This window comes from Protopterus annectens, chromosome 2.part2 (assembly GCF_019279795.1).
Source record: "Protopterus annectens isolate FY-2018-M chromosome 2.part2, PAN1.0, whole genome shotgun sequence".
NCBI classification, from domain to species: Eukaryota; Metazoa; Chordata; order Ceratodontiformes; family Protopteridae; genus Protopterus; species Protopterus annectens.
Genome location: NC_056730.1, coordinates 839985632 through 840003131, shown reverse-complemented (window position 1 = coordinate 840003131; position 17500 = coordinate 839985632). Strand labels below are relative to the sequence as shown.

The 17500-nt window shown below is 37.7% G+C and overlaps 1 protein-coding gene across 1 annotated transcript in view; it reads right to left on the bottom strand.

Moving 5' to 3' along the window:
* The window catches only part of ADGRV1 (adhesion G protein-coupled receptor V1), a 3979741-nt gene that overhangs the window by 2215948 nt on the left and 1746293 nt on the right, over nt 1-17500 (bottom strand). Inside the window, exon 68 of the mRNA XM_044064182.1 lies at nt 9909-10148. Within this exon, the coding sequence (XP_043920117.1) occupies nt 9909-10148 (240 nt within the window). The remainder of the gene's footprint in view (nt 1-9908; nt 10149-17500) is intronic.

Sequence of the window (17500 nt, the reverse complement as noted above, 5' to 3'; positions counted from 1 at the left end):
AGTGGCCATTGAGCTTCACTTACATATGTGACTATGAAATTATGTCAGGAATAACACACTGCAAAACTCTCATCTGAAGCAACAATTCACCATGAATGCTGCCTTAAAAAAGGTGGCCATAATCTAAACTGCAAGTTGAATAACTACATCATTTTCCCCCAAGAATAAAGAATAGAAGTAACAACACTTTGTATCTGTTATGTTAAAATGAGTTACGACCAAATACTAACAGTTTGGGATGTAACCGGTTTCATATATGTGTACTACATTCTCTTCTGCTCTCTGACCCTTTTCCACAGTCTTACACAGGCAGAATATCTTCTATGCATATATTCTATATTTGAAATGTAAGTATCAACTTCACATGCATCTTTTTGGTGCCCTACCTGGAACATAACCATTAACCTCCTTGCTTAGCTGCCTTTTGACCCATATAAGTCCCCCAGGTGTGAGAGATCTCTGGCGCATTCATTCCCCTAATAGTTTAAAGTTGAGTGCCAAGAGCACTGCCATCATTTGCTACAAGAAGCCAGTCTTTTTAGTTATGCACCTAAGTTCCTCTCCTTGCCATAACTTGATTAAAGTAAAAAAGTAACAATTTACCTCACAGAGCACGTGCATGCATTTACCCATGCAATCTCCAGTGATATATATCATGCCACTACAACAAACACATTTGTCATAGCCTTCTCAAAAAAAAAAACAAAAAAAAAACAACCCTGACCCCTCCACAGAAGGTGGGTGAATCAATAATTAATACACCTCCTCTAATTTACTGTGTGCCAGCTCCTCCAGTGCTTGGACTGCTTGTCAAATCCAGATAATTTGGTTCATAGGTCATAGGTTCATAGGTTAGGGCTTTTTCCATTTTTGCCAATGAAGCTGGCTTACCTCTAATTTATTTTAAACATGAAAACTATAGCATAAATGTGTATGCAGTCTTGTGCACTATTAACTTCATCGATGGTCAAGTTGTACCCTTTGCACCCTTTTGAGATTTATGTACACATCCATCTTAGATGTTACCTATTTGTTGTTCTACAGCTGCAAAAGCATAATCTTACACACATGAGAAAAATACAGTTTACCAAGATGTTTTCATTGTACTATGCAGGGTCATGTGGTTGGGGAAATATTCTTGCTGACCACTGCATCTACATACACAGACTTGCATGATAAAACATTACATATAATAGCAGCATTTGCTAAGTTCGGTATCACACTTTTGTCTTCAAAAAATAATAAAATTTTTTCTCCTCAGGAGTAAAATGGTGCTGCTCTTACATTTAATTAACACGATACACTGTGAAAATCATTGAAGAGGTACAGAACTGGTGAGATTGTAATACCCTATGAGACTGATTCATAATGATCTCTTGAGGTTTGCTCATCAGGACTCTCTGAATCAGATTCCCTCCCTACAGGCAGACAACATTTACTCGATATATGCAACCATCAGTATTTTATAAACATTTTGACTGAATTTTAGGGGATTCTAACATCTATACTGCTTACAGAATTATTTTGCTGCCTCACAATCACTTTTACTGCAATTGTTTATCAACCTTCCCTCCTTTGTGTAGGCAAGTTTGCATACACTTAAATTGCTGTTGGATTTATGTACATATGTACCAGCAATATATTTTGTTTTTACAAATACAGAGCTATAAATATATGTTTGTTTAATAGCTAGGTATGGATATTTTATTGCACATTGGGAGAAATTTACATCATTTAATTAAGAAGTGTCAGGAAATATGGGCATTTGTTAATTTATTCCTAATCTGTAATATCACTCAATGGTACACTGTATGTAAATGCACTAAAGCTCTGTAACATAAAAGTTAATATACAAACATCCATATTTCATAGATTCATAGAGTTTACAAGGCAGCGACAGTCCATGGATCATGATCAACTTGACAAAACCTACCCTCCATAGGGCACTGCCTTCCTTCAAAAGGGCAAAACAAGTTAAGCCCAAGGTGCATTTATCAGCACCATCCATTTATCAAGGTTTGCCTAAAGATGTCATGGTATCACTCTGATTTATATGTGATATACGATTATTCCAAAGATAGGGAAATCAGAGTAATAAATTGGTTCCTCCACTGTGTCTTATTTATTTGTTAATGGAGATTCAAATCTTTTGTTTGTGACGCCATTTGTTTTGGGGAGGTATAGGAAATCAAGGATATTTGTGTCCATAACAACATGGAATGCTAGACATAGAAACACTGTGCATAAGTCTGTAAGAAACAGAATACTGAGACAGAGTTTAAAGCTTGTCTTAGTAGCTGATGGTCTTTATTCCAGTGATCTTTTTAGACAGGAACCTCAGGGGTCTTTCTTGTTGTGTGATATATTTGGTTAGGTGTATATTGAAAAGGTATTATATTCTATAATCAGGCTGATCAGGGCACTGTATACAGGAAGGATAACCACTTTCCCCCTGGATGAGATTCCTTTACTTATCAGTTGGGCTAGATGGAAGTATTTCCTAACTACTGCTGGTCTCTGATGACTGAGTAAGTCTGGGGTAGAGAACTCTCTCTCCTGTAAGCTGCTTTCAAGATTTCTTAACCAGAAGTGATAAAGTAAACACTTTTTTGGATTTACCACAAGTTTGTTTCAAATACACCACTGATCTATATGCTTTAGTTCTTGTAGTACTAACATAGTATTGGATGCAGTGTGAACAATACCTGGCTTGCGGTCATTGTCAGAGTTAGTTAGTTATATATCTGGGTTAGTGGTTGGGAGATCTAAGAAGCAGACATTGAGCAGAAGGGGTCCCAATACTGAGCCCTGAGAACTGCCACATGTCACTTTTTGCTTATGAAGTGGCAACTGCAACTCTTACTATGCTGGTTCTATCTGTCAGCCAGTTTGCGATCTATCTTACAATGTAAGGGTCTAGATCTATAAACTTTAATGTTTCTTACAATTCCACCTGGCAGATAGTGTCAAAGGCCTTGGCCTGCCCCAGGTATGCAGAACAAACTGCTCATTTGCTATCTTGAACTTCAATGACTTTCTCAAAGATGTTTACTAAATTAAGTTGACAATCTCCCTTTGACAAAATAATATTGTTGCAGGGTAAAATTTTATTTATATTGGAGATTAAATAATCAGATGTAATATGTGAAACAGCTTTGCAAATTAAGCTTCTGATGCTGATTGGACTGTAGTTCTAGGGATCTGAGATGAGGCACCCTTTATAGAGTGGTAGCAGAAGCCATTAATAAGGGATGACAGCAACAGTTTCTTCACCAGCCCAGAGGACATCAGGGAAAGATGGAAGGACTATACCTAAAGAAGCATTTGAATGAATAAAACTGCACAGAAGCTGTACGGCTGCATTCATGGCCTACATTAAAAGAGGAAGGAGAACTCACCCTAAAAGTTCAAAGTGCACTAAGGAAGATGAACATATTGAAAGTGTCAGGCTTATTAAAAGCCACTACAGATATAATCATGATTTGGGTAATTGAGGGAGAAATTACTTTTGTGGGTACTCATCACAGCATTTAAAGAGAGAGTTATATCTCAGATGACTGGATAATAAGCATTCCAGTGACAGTGTACAAGAATTAAGTGGATATTCACAGGCAGTACAGAGGTATTAAACTGTCACACAGCATGAAAGCACTGGAGAGGATTTTAATAAATTAATATGCAGAGGAGTAATAGAAAGTAAGATGGAAGATGAGCAGTTCAATTCTTATCATGAAACAGTAAAACTAATTCAGTACTTGCCTTGCAGTGAGATGGATACTGAAGAAAAAGAAGCTGGACAAGAGGAATGAGTCCAACTGGGAATTCCTTAACCTTAAGAAAGCACATAACAAGGTTCTAAGAACTCTGATTTGTGCAATCCTGTGATGGTCTGAAGTCCAGGAAAAAATTGGTAAAATTAGGGCAGGTTATGTAGAAGGACCCAAGGTCAAAAGTATGAACAGTGCTCAGATTTACTGAGATGTTCATAGTGGGAGTGGGCATGCATCAGGGCTCATCTCTGCATCTACAGCTGTTCATACTGGTGATTGACTATATCAGCAAACAACTCAAAGGAAGACAGATAAACAAAACTGCTGTACATAGGTGATGTGCCATTAACAAACAACCTCTAAGCAGGAATTTCAGCAAATAATAGAGGACTGGAGTATAAAACTGTAAGAAATGTGGGAGGAAACTGAGTACTGACAAGACAATGGCCATGGCAGTAAATGGTGGAACTCAGAGGAAGCTTAAACCTGAGACACAAGGGAAACAACACAACAGGTTAACAGCTTCAAATATCTGGAAGGCATGATTAAGGAGAAGGAAAGTCTGAACGTGGAGGCCAAATACAGAATCAGCGGTGCTACAGCCAACTTGCAAAAATAGTCAGTAGTAATGTGTGACAGAACAATGCCAAAGAAATTGAAAATTAAGGAGTACAAAACAGGAGTATGACCAGTATTTCTGTATGGCACAAAAAAACATGGCCGGTGAAGGTAGAGCAGGTAAGGAAGCTTGAGGTTATGGAGATGAAGTGTATGAAATAGGCAGCTGGATCCACAGTGTGAGGGAAGTGAAGAAATGTGGATAGTAGATCAGAAGCCCAGATAGCCCCAGTTATAGAGAAGATCAAGGAGAACAAATCATGGCAGTGTATGCACATGTGCAGAAAAGCAGAAGACAGTTGGGTACTGCATATTAGGGAGAGAAAGGAACAAGGCAAGAGGACACAAGGACATTCAGCCAAGAGGTGGATGGATGAATTATTTGAAAGAATACCTGTGAAAAAGAGAGCATGCCTGTCAAAAAAGTTAGGGAAAGGAGCTATGGGTAGAAAAAAGTAATAAATGAGATAACATTCCAACCACATGCAAAAGTGAGGTTCAAGCGGCTCGTCTTTGATGCTGTTGGTTAACCAACCAAGTATATTGTAGGGCCTCAGATGTGAAATTTTTAGCTTTAGAGAATGCAGTTATATCATGTTCTGTAATGAGGGAAGAAGGCATTCTTGTATACATAGAAATTCATTGATTGCTTCTGGTGAGAATTTGGCATAAATTTATCTGCAAGTACATTCAGTCTTCAGACCACTGCTGTGTATTAAATCTTAATTGTCTGATGTAGTGAAAGAATTATTTATGATTATCTTTCGTTTTGGATGCTAAAATTAATTTATATTCTGCTTTGATCATCCTATTGTTAAGTTTCTGAATTTTGCTGATCTTTTTGATACAGTTTTAATGAAGGTAGATTTTTACTAATTTATTATAAGCCTTAGTTAATTTTTAATTTTTTTTTTTATTATAAAACTTATTAGCACTGGCATTTCAGAAAGACGGCGGTGGTGATGCTGCGGTAGCGTTGTCGCCTCACTGTAAGACTTTGTCCTGTTCGATTCTCAGCTAGAGCGTCTTCTGTGTGGAGACATGCATTAATGGGCGTACCTTCATTGAAGGTTGTGCATCAGGGCCGGCAACTCACCACGTAAAAATCTACTGCCAATCATTAGCGGACAGGAGTTCCTCTGTGGTGACCCCTAACCGGGAAAAGCCAAAAGACACAACTGGCATTTCAGAAAGAAAGATTATTTTCATCCCCTAATCTATTTGTTACTGACTGGGACCACTTGCGCTATTTGTAAGCTGGGAATAAACTTCTTTGGCAAAAGTGACAGCTGGGGCTACACAGAGGTAGGAATTTTGCACTTAGGAATGGAATCTATTCACGTTACTGTTATTAGAAATCCAAAACATTTGGAGAAATAAAAATAAAACAAGATATGAATTGATAATCTGTCTTTTTTAGTGTAATTTTAAATTCACTAAGTTCTATTTGTGTATCATGATGAATGTGTCTAGAGAATGTTTTGTATTGACGAATACTGATATCCTTTCACTGAAACCTGATAAAGCAGAAGTAATGTCTTTATACTGAAACCAAGTTTCTGTTACAGCACAAATATGGATCTGTTCGAGTTACTGGATCCATCACTTTATTGTTACGACTTCTGGCACTGAGCATAATAATCCTCGTGGTTTGGATTGGAAATTTACTTAAGTCTTTTTGTTTGAGTCTCCAAAAGGTAGGCTTTACCTAAAAAATTGTCATCATGAGGGCAGAAAGTGCTTTGTCAGGATGTGGAATACATGAATAAAAGGTGCTGGCCATACCTGTCAAAGAAGGCAGGCATGTTGATCATTTCATCCCTAGCAGGCACATATTGAATCCTCCGAGCTCAGATAGTTGTCAGTTATTAAAGACAATCATTTTCTTTTTAGTATATGAATGCAATCGGAGATAAAAGAAGAATAGCTGACCCCAGCATGAGAGTAGCAGGCTGCCTTCATTTCATCAGTTACAAAAATAAGCCAATTAACTAAAATCCTATCTTTTTTCTTTTGGATTGTATTTTGGTATATGGACATCACTCTGCTTGAGTGTAGGATTCAAGTCAGGACCAGAATCATACCTGCATTTAATGTATACATAGCATGTTTCTTCCACTATGTCTCTTTGCTAATCCCTTTTGGCTGAGCACCTCAGGTCACTGACACCTGCAAGAGCCACCTCCAGCTCATACTTATACATGTCTGATTGGGAGGATCATAGGTTCCTGATGACATCAGACATCCTGGCATTAAGAAGGCAGTTAATTGCCACCTTCTCTTTTTCTCCACCCTAGGAATGTGATATTAGTATGTAGGACAACAGAGTCACCAACTAGTACTACATGTCTACTTGGACATACAGATTAAGTGGCCATTGAACGTTTGCAGTCTGCAGCATCACGTTGTTATGTGATTATGGTGGCTTGTGTTAGTGGACTGCTGCTGAGTTTTTTCTGTCCTGAATTATGGAGGCTTAAGGAAAGATTTTTTACAGTCTCTATATATGTTGGTTTAGTATGATGCTTTAGAAGTATGGGTAAGTTTGTGTTACTTACTGGCCAGCTATTTATGTGAGAGAGTAGCCCTCAGGTTATAGCACTGTATGTCTCACAAGTCATATCATGCTGGTCCAGAAGTAATTGTTTATTAGTGAGTTTATACATCCCTAGTCCACCTCGGAATACCAAGTGCAATGAGGCTGGCAACAGAAGGAATGGCGGTAGACTGGGCATCCATGTTTGCCTGGTGGGTCAAATTACAGAAGGCAGGCATTAAATAGTGAACCAATGCTGTGGAGATATAGTAGATGATATGATGATATGCTGATACTGACTCAGCAATTAGTTAAATCTAATGGGAAAAACTTACCTAATATGCTTTAGCCTAAGAGTAGTACACAGCTAGAGTTTGTTACAACACACAAATTCACTACAATAGCAACAGAACAAGGGCCGAAGAGGAAGCATATAGTAAAGATAGCAAAACCCAGAAGTGGTACACAAGCATAGTTTGCTTGTGGGTAACAGCTCAGACTCTATGTGGTGCTTACTGGTAGCAGACTAGTGTAGAGCAACTGCTTTAGCCATCCACTGTGGTTTACAATATGTCATAGGGCAGAGCAGCAAAGCTACTTGGCTTGGGATCCAGTGTCTACTACTCAGAAGGAGGACAGAATAGAAATGGTGTGTGAAGTGTGGTGAAGGAGAGTCTTGTGAAGACAGTGAGGGATATCATCAGACTTGGTGATACACACTGTGTTCAGGCTCCAGTGAAGGGGTAAGGCAGTATTTATAATCGCAGCCTATGCCATACAGCAGGTAGTGGTGGTGAAGGAGAGTCTTGTGAAGACAGTGAGGGATATCATCAGACTTGGTGATGGACACATTGTGTTCAGGCTCCAGTGAAGGGGTAAGGCAGTATTTATAATCGCAGCCTATGCCATACAGCAGGTAGTGGTGGTGAAGAAAAACGTTAATTCGGGTTGAAGCTGTACAGCCAACTAGATAAAGTAGGACAACTTAAGTTGGTGTCGATAATGGGTGACCTATGTAGTCTTGACAAAACAGGACAGGCAAAACAGGATATGAGGACTGCCTAGGTCCAGATGGGTGGAGCAACAGAAACAAAGAATAAGAAGCCATTATAGACTTCTATCTGGCAAATGGCTTCATACTGGCAGTGGAGTTTTACAGTGTCGATTTGCCAGCCTGGCGCCCAACCTTCCACAGAAGGCACACACACACTCACACCTAGGGCTAATTTAGAGTGTCCAATCCACCTGCAGCATGTCTTTGGGAGGAAACTGGAGTACCCAGAAGAAACCCACGCAACCACAGGGAGGACATGCTGACTCCAAACAGAAGGCACCCCAGCCGAGGATTGAACGGGAGAACCTCTTGCTGTGAGGCGACAATGCTAACCACTGCACCACAGTGGCATCTCAATAAACATGCATTCATAGAAGATTTTCTTGTTGTCATGTGAAATCTTATGTCTAGTTAACACAAATGTTCTAAAACTATATGTCTATATAGTATATTTTACAAGATATGACAATATGTTTGTGAAATGTTTAACAAAAACTATAATTTGGTAGTTGTGTGCATTATTCTATATTGCAGTATTTAAGGAAAGACTATGAGTGCACTGACTATTATCATTGTCAAGAATACTTCCTACTGATAACATTGCTATTTGTGTAGTTTAATAGCTTTTACTGTTCCCAAAATATTTCCATTTGTTGACCTTATGCTTTTTAATTTTATTTTTCAAAAAATGCTCTAGAATGCAAGATATATGTAGGCTGCTAGAGGTGTTGTTTCCATAACACATTTTTAAAGAGTTAAAAAAAACATGGTGTATGGAACCACTAGACAGCAGGGATACTATAAGCAGTGTACCATAAAGGCACTAAAAGGGAATCAAACCTAGTGTCCAACACACAGGTTATTAGTCCTCTGCATCACCAATCTCTGTGTCACCAACAGACAACAGGAAAGTCTTGCAAAAACAAAAAATATGATTTTTTTTAAAATGTAGGCTATGAAAAGGGAAGAGGCTTAAATCCTCACATCTTACCAAAGGAAACGTCATCGTTAACCTTTTGCACTAATGAACCGATACATTAGTACAGCAGTTTTTTTTTCAACATATAATGGAATCGATATGTACAACAACTTGCCACTTACAAGGAAGAGGGACAAGGATTATTAAGCATACTCTCAACCTTGTAGTACAATAAATCAAGACAAAGCCTTAATGGTGAAACAAAGTCATGGAAAGATTTGAATTACTCCCCCTACAAACTTAGAAGGTCACTACTGTAACAGCTTGTGCACTACCATGGATTTACGGAAATATATGAAGTCTGAAACTCTGATGTCTGGTATTAATTGCTGACTGCAATCACTCACCCTCGATTTTACCAGGGTAAGAAAAAGGAGACAATGAAGATATTCTGACAATACAGAGGGAGTTATAGTGCATGTGGTGTGTGTGTGTGTGTGTGTGTGTGTGTGTGTGTGTGTGTGTGTGTGTGTGTGTGTGTGTGTGTGTGTGAGAGAGTGAATTGGGGGTTTCTGTTGTACCCCAATGCATCAGCTGCCACTGTTAACTACCACAGGAAAGTACTAGTCTGCACTTGCAATCGTTATCAGGGACATGCATATTAGTCAATAATGAGGTATTTTCTCATTACAGCTAATGTGTGTCCGAATACATTAGTACTGCATAGTGGAAACAGGGTCTCTTAACTGAAGTCCTTAACATGAACACTGGGGTTCTTACTGAATCTCCGGAAATGTCTCCATATAATAAAAGCAGCCATAGGAGGAATTTCTCTCTGAGTTAAATATATACCAAATGAAGAACATACTTTTTAGTACTGGGTAAACCATTTATTTTTAATTTAATTAATATTTAATTAATTGATTTTGTTAATATTTTAACAAAGGTAAATACATAAAATTGTACCAAATATAAACAGTCCTGAACTAGTATAATGGAAATCAAACTTACTGTTAGTGAGATATTCTTTGCTTTGGGATCAACTTCTGACTCTCCAGAAAGTATATCTAATGTTATAATGAAGGTCTCTTGCACTTCAACTTCATCATGTGGATAAATGTTGAGATCAATTGTTCTGAAACCACCTTCTCCATCTTGGAATTTAAATGATCCATTAACAGGGTCACCAATATCAGGGTTCGAATATGACAGAACTTCTCTAGAATTGGGCCCAAGGATGTGCCAAGAAATCTGCAAGAAATCAAACAAATTTATTGTTAATCAGTCATGATATCAAATGCCAAACAACATTGAAAGAAATGTGACGTATGACAAATGCAATGAAGTTTGTGCAGGAAAACAAAAATTAATAATAAAATCAATAACAAGTGCAAAAGTAAGCAAAGTGAAATGTAATGGCTTGATAAATATTATTGCAGGTAGTATAACAGCTGCCTCACACTTAGAGAAAACACCCTCATTGTCCACACTTTAAAAATCTGTGTAGACAGATTGCCACCAGGGAAGTACACATACACAACATATATATAAAATGTTTTGTGTTGAGAAGGCAGAAGAGCTTAGTACCCAATTTACCAAAATAAAGACCATAATTTAATTTTATTTTTTATTACTTCAAAAGGAGTATGGTTTTCTTGGCACAGAGCATAGGGTATGGTTGGAAAGACCTCTGTGGAGCCTTGTAAGTGAAAAAAAGACTCTGTTGGAAATGCTGTTATGGTCTCTTACTAGTAGAACAACATATGCCCTAGTATATGATTGCATTGTCCTTTATGACTGTGTTTAAACTGTTAAATAAGAAATGCAAACACAATCACCTATGGCTCAATTAAAAAGAAAACACAAAAGAAAAATACATTAAGTAAAACAAAATAGATCTGTCATGACAGGTGAGTTGCTTTCATCTTTGACATTTCAAATTTTACTTGGCAAAAAGACTCCCTACAACATTTGCAATGAAAATGGTGCTTTAAGAAAATACAAAATAAAAAGTTACTGATTATAAAAATAACAGTTATATTAAAACTGACTTGAGTGATGGTAAATGCAATCAGTTTACAACTGAAATTGTGTCTTCTAATCAAATCACAATAAATTATTTTGGTTTAATGACATCCAATGTTTTTCAGTGAAGAATCAGCAAGGATCATTCGTCTGTTTCCCAACAATCAAAAGAACCTCTATTGAAGAACAAAAATCTCAACCCTCCACCAGCACTGTCGGCAGAGAACAATAATAAATTGCAAACTCTTCCTTATAGCCATTGTCATGCAAAGTTCACTTCCATTCCATCAGTCCATCTGCTTCTTACAGTATGTTAAAAACTTTTAACTATTCGTCCTGGGTATTAATTGAAGTAGAGACCTAAAAGTCCTAAAATGGGCTTTAGTCTTATACCTACAAAGCAAGTCAGTGTTGTTGCTTCATTACCTTCTCTTGGGCTATTAATCAAGAAAATAAATTAAGGGGTTATATTTAATGACATTTTCTGTGTTCTTTCATTTGAAAAAACACAGTATGTTTAAACTGTCTAGTTCAGTTCATACAAAGCATGTCCAAACATGCTGTGGGACTGAGACCTGGGACTAGACAAAGTAAGAACACATTTTATAATATTTCTCATAGAGTGTTGGTTATAGTCTCAGTAATGATGCTGGAATCCACGCAATGCAGGCTCACATAAAAGAAGGGTTGCCTTTGATGGATGCAAGTATTTACAGCAGGAAAATATTCCACTTTGTAGTAGATAGAAATTATTTTAAGAAGTTACTTTAGACCTTACAGAAACTGGCTATAAAATTATTGACTATTTTAATAAGATGAATATTAAAAAAATCTCTGTCCCTTCTGCTGACATGGAAAGTTCTTGAATACTGAGCATACTTCAATTAGAATAAAATTTGTAAGTTCTAAGAGTTTATGTGGATGCAGCAGATCTCCAGCTAAATCCTATTGTTATCTTGACAGGCTCAAAAGAAAAACAATTGCATTCTCAAAGTGAGAGACTATATAGTTATTTTTAATGACTTTCTAAGAACAACAAACATTCACATTTTATAAATTGCTTTTTCCACTTTATTTTAGTTTACTTTGGTTAAAGTATATTCTGTATTATTGCAATTATTTAATAGAGAAGGAGATACAGAGAGATAAAGAGAGAGAGAGAGAGTTTTATATGATTATTTCATATTATGTGTTTGGTAACAAATTCAAGAGGCTAAAGTGGAGCTGCTATGTTTTATTTTTATAATTCTATTCTGTTTTTTTTTTTGTTTGTTTAGTTTCCTGAAAGTTGTATACACTGTATTAATGATTCACTGTTTATTTGATCAAGCACTGAAGAAATGTTAGATTCTTTTAACCATTATCTGAATAATTGAACCGATTTCTTTGTATTTTTTATTTTTTTTTTTATTTATCATGATAGCATAGAAAATGCAGTTTTGCAATGCTACCTTGAGTAAGTATGTTCAGAGGGAGAAACTGGTCATTAGCACTGCAAATGAAAACATTGCTAGTAATTCTATCATAACTTTCAAAGTATGCAGTCTGCAGAACAGAACAAATCATTGTCAAAGATGAAATGATTCAAAACAGTCATTTGACTATTCCCGATAAAGTAAACACTTTGTGTGCTGAGTCTGCCAAGATCATCTTTTGAGCCATGTGTTTCCTGAAGTAAATAATGAGGGAAAGACTATATACAGACCTGTTAGTAGACATGGTTTGGTGAAGGATGAAGTTAATTTGGCAACTTTTTCTTACAAGTACCTAGGTATCCTATACCTATATCCTTGCTGTCTTCAAAGTTTTCACAGCCAAAGTTCTGTACATTCAACCCTCAATTGTGTGTATGCAGTATCCCAGCCACCGGAGACAATGCAACAAAAATCCTCACATAGTTCAAGATGCAAACTCCTTATTACATATAAATATACATTTATGCTTTGCTGAACAGAAGCACATACAACTCATCATCCAGGAACACAGTCATCTAATAGTGCATATTATATAAAGGATAAAATCTGTGTTTTATCTGCCAGGAACACAGCCAGCCAATAGTGATTATTATAAAAGATAAAAACCTATGTTTTATCAGCTAGGAACACAGCCAGCCAATACCGATTATTATAAAAGATGAAATCTGTGTTTTAAGTGGGGTTGGTGGTTTTTTGTGTTGTGTGCCCAAATCCTAACCCCTCAAGTTTTATAATCTGTCTCTGAGACTACTACTGTTCTAGATTAAAGGGCAGAGTAACGTTTGCAAATGTATGCATGCAGTATTCTCAGGCATCAAATTCTACTTTTGGCAGAGTGTACTCTAATAATATTAATTTATTGAATTAAGGTTTATCTACTAACATGGTTATTTCCTTACTGCTATATCCTAGTCGTCTCTAAGTGCTGCAAGCAAAACAAATGTAGACAGCAAGTAGAAACACATGAGGTGTTGTTCTGGTAAAGGGTACTTGGAACAGGAAATTTTAGAGATTTCAGAAATCTGGCACATTTTATTGGAGAATCAGCAAAGTTATCCTATGACCTTACTAAACAGGTAAATCAGATAGCTGATCTTTTCCATATATTTTAAAAATGTAATGTAAACACTAAAAAACAGAATTTGTAAAGCTGACTCTGAAAGATCCAGTAAATTATGAGATTAACCATGGGGTAAATAAACCAAGATACAAAAGGTGGCCTATTTAAATTACTTCCACTTGGTTGAACAGGAAACCATGTTATAAAACTTCAGCTGATCATAGGCCATATACATATATGGGTCTTAATCTACTACGTAAGTGAAAGTGTCACTGCACAGTGATTGCTTAGTCTTCTTAAAGTTAACTATATCTTGTGTAATCTAAAGTTAGCAATGAATCACAGATACACAAAACAGGGATAAAACCAATTCAAAAGAAAACATGAAGGAACATGGGAGGCAATTAAAATATGTATCTTGATACAACAACAACTCCCAGTTGTAGCCCTTTTATTATACTACCAGGAACCCTGCCTTTTATGACAGCTGCAGCAACTGTTGAAGGGAAGATCAGATGAGAAATACATAACCAGTCTTACTGAAACATGTAGAGCTTGCACAAAATAGTAGGATAATTAATCCAAAGTATAAATAAGGACCTTTTAGAAGGTATATACTGAGGTAAATAAAATATTAGCAAAAGGCACTATGATGGGATATTTGCCCTAATTCAACAAAAGGGGTACTTGTAACTTGTAAGGAAAATAAAATGAACACTTGGGATCTTTAATGAGCCAGATGACATATCCATTAACAAGAAGGAATGCAGATTAAAAGCCCAAATCTACCACTTAAAAATACCGAAAGAATCCTATTCCACTTAGTTAGACCACTACAATACAACCTCCTCTGCTATGACATAGTTCAACATTCAGTTCTTTAAAAGAAAGCAGCTCTAATATATTATCATATAATCAGTATCACAAATGAATTATTGCAGCTTAGGCAAGGGCAAATGGCATCTTAGTGCAGATATCCAAGTTCATCACCTCCTCCCTCATGCACAAATGACTAAATCTCCCATTGTCGCTGTGTCATCAGTGTTTCTTCTCTTTTCAGTCATAGAAGGATATCCAATCTTTGCCATTTTTGTAGTTTTCCTTCCTTGTTCCAGTGCATATATTCTATTTTGTTACCAAACGTTTCCATTAGTTTGGCCGCTATTTGGAACTAGCTGGCAAACAATATTTGCACCTGCCCATACCTGCTAAATTTACTGTAGAGGTTAAGAATGAAGTATCTACGAGACAATGCTTGATAGTACCCGAGGGACATGCTAAACTTTTTCATTTGTGATACTTTATGGCTGTATATTCGTTTTACCATTATGATGCATACTATGATAGCATTTTATACAAAATGTTCATCCTTTAAAAAAGTATTCTATACATTTTTGTCTCATTCATTGTATTGCTGAGTCAAAGCTAAAAGTCCATTAAATCAGCTTACTTTCCCTTTATGAATAAATAAATATTAAATAAATTAATTGTGACATACCAGAAAATTGAAAGTAATGAAAAACAGCAAAGCAATGAGACTGAAATATATGACCAGAGATTACTGTGGGGCTAAAGAGAAAAATAAAACAGTAAATGGACTTGTATCTAAATGAGGGCAGTCATATAAGAGATGTCACTAGCCCAAAGCAAAAGCAGAAGCACAAGCAATACTATTAATCGTGGAGAAGGGTAAAGTAATCAGCAAAACCATAGGGGGCGTCTAATCTGAAGCCTGATGAAGGTCCTCTAAAGTAACAGGCAAAAAGGTAAAATGCACAAGTGCTAACATTGTGCACAATTAGTATACTACAGCAATAACCAGTGATCTGGTGTAGATTATGCTGTGTTTTAAATAATCTGGTCACATGAGTAAAACCTGAATCATCAAAGCTGAAAGCCAAAGGCCAATAACTCTCAGCATACTCCATAGTCATGAATGAAGTGGGGAGTGGGGAGCCTTGAGCAGCCTACCTGTCCTTGGGGGAAGTGACCTCAGCACAAGAAGCTGTAATAATTGATTGTTTTGGACCATTTCTAGCTCTTTTGTAGTTCACTGTTTAAAATCTGTGTTTGCATGGCTTTGCGCGGTCATGCGCATAGCGCAGTGCTGGTTAAACAAGGTTAAACTTTTTCTGGCTCCGCCAAGTCTGCTCTTCAAATTTTCCCTTAAGGAAGCTCTACTCTTAGTATAACCAGACTACTCACTGTGTTATAAGCCTAGCACTTGTTCTCAATACTTCTCTACTAAGTAAGCACTCTTGTACTAAGTAAAGCACTACATCTACTTACCACCCCTGTGAATATCCACTTCCCTTAAAGGTACAGCATTCCCTTATACAGTTCTAGCATGTCGAGTGGTAGATTACTGGCATCGTCTCCAGTTCAGCTGGTCAATCTGGGTATCTTGAGACAATGCTACAATTGTCTCATGTACACAGACAACCCTCTCCTCCTCCCAACAAACACAAATACATGTGAGAGATACAACTATATAGCCAAACTGGAGGCTGAACTCTCTCAACTCAGGACTGGCATGACCAGACAGAAGGAGATGGCAACCACACACACAACAATCCCAGTCCCACATAGACCTACCACAACTGCAAACCAAACACATAAAAACACAAAGACATACTCAGAGGCTCTAATAAAAAACTTACCAAAACAACAGAGGCTCCCAAAGCAGACATCCAAAAATCCACCACCTCAAAACAAAACACATGCAACACATACTTCAATAAATCAGTGTGTCGACCAATCGCAGCCCTTAAGGCCAAACACCTTGCTTGATACACTAGTAATAGGTGACTCCATAGTCAGACACACTGATGTCCCACTGACCAGGCTGAACAAGGAGAAGGTGACTGTGAGCTGTCTATCGGGAGCTAGGATCCGCCACATAACACACACACTCAGGTCACTCCAAAGCAAGTACAAATATGACTCCGTCATTGTCCATGCTGGTGTGAATGACCTGAGACGTACCTCCCTGGACTACATGAAAAGAGACATAGAGGAGCTCTCCGATTATGTAGCCCAGGCTGGTATGACCCTGACCCTGAGCAGCATCTTGCCCTCACCAAGAATGATACCACAATACAAAGACAAGATGATCAGCTTTAACAATTGGCTCAAGTACTGGTGTCATTCTAAGGGGATCCAATGTCTGTCTGCCTGGGATGATATGTTGGACAAGCCACGCTACTTCACAAGGGATGGCTTACACCTGTCACCACTGGGCTTCCGGATATTGGCTAAGGCTCTTGCCACCCCCATAGTGCCTTTTTTAGGCAAGGCTCAAAAGACAAACCCACCTCCTTAGAAAACAAAAATGGAAAAAAACTAAGGGTAATGCTGCTCAATGCCAGAAGTCTAAATCTCAAGATGCAGGCACTTGATGCACTCCTCAGCATGGAGAACATCGACATCTGTGCAGTAACTGAAACCTGGTTCAAGGCTCCTGAGAGCACCCCAGCTCTACCAGGCTTTACCTCGTATCATGCTTTTCGGCCACAAAACCCGGGCCGAACCACAAAGGGAGGGGGAGTGTCCATATTCATAAAGGACACCCACACCTCCAGGTTAGTAGCAACACATGAAGCATCAGAGACCATACAGGTGCAACTAACCATAGGCAAAACTGCTATACAACTGGTAGCATGTTACAGACCACCCTCCCAATCTCAAGAACCCCACTCAGCCTTCCTGAAGACATTGGAGGATATGATTGTATCACAAAATACCATCATACTGGGAGACTTCAACTACCCAAACATAGATTGGGTACATTATTCTAACCCTAATACCCTAGCCCAAAGGTTCCTGGAATTCATAAATTCAAATGCACTGGAACAACTAGTCACCTATCCCACTAGGGGAGATAATATACTAGACCTGATCATCACAAACATGGGGACAAAATGCTCCACACCGGAAGTATACCCCTCACTAGTGAGATCTGACCACAAACTAATCACCCTGGATATACATATCCCACCTCTACCCCCAGCACAAAAGACCACAGTGAAAAACTTCTCAAAAGC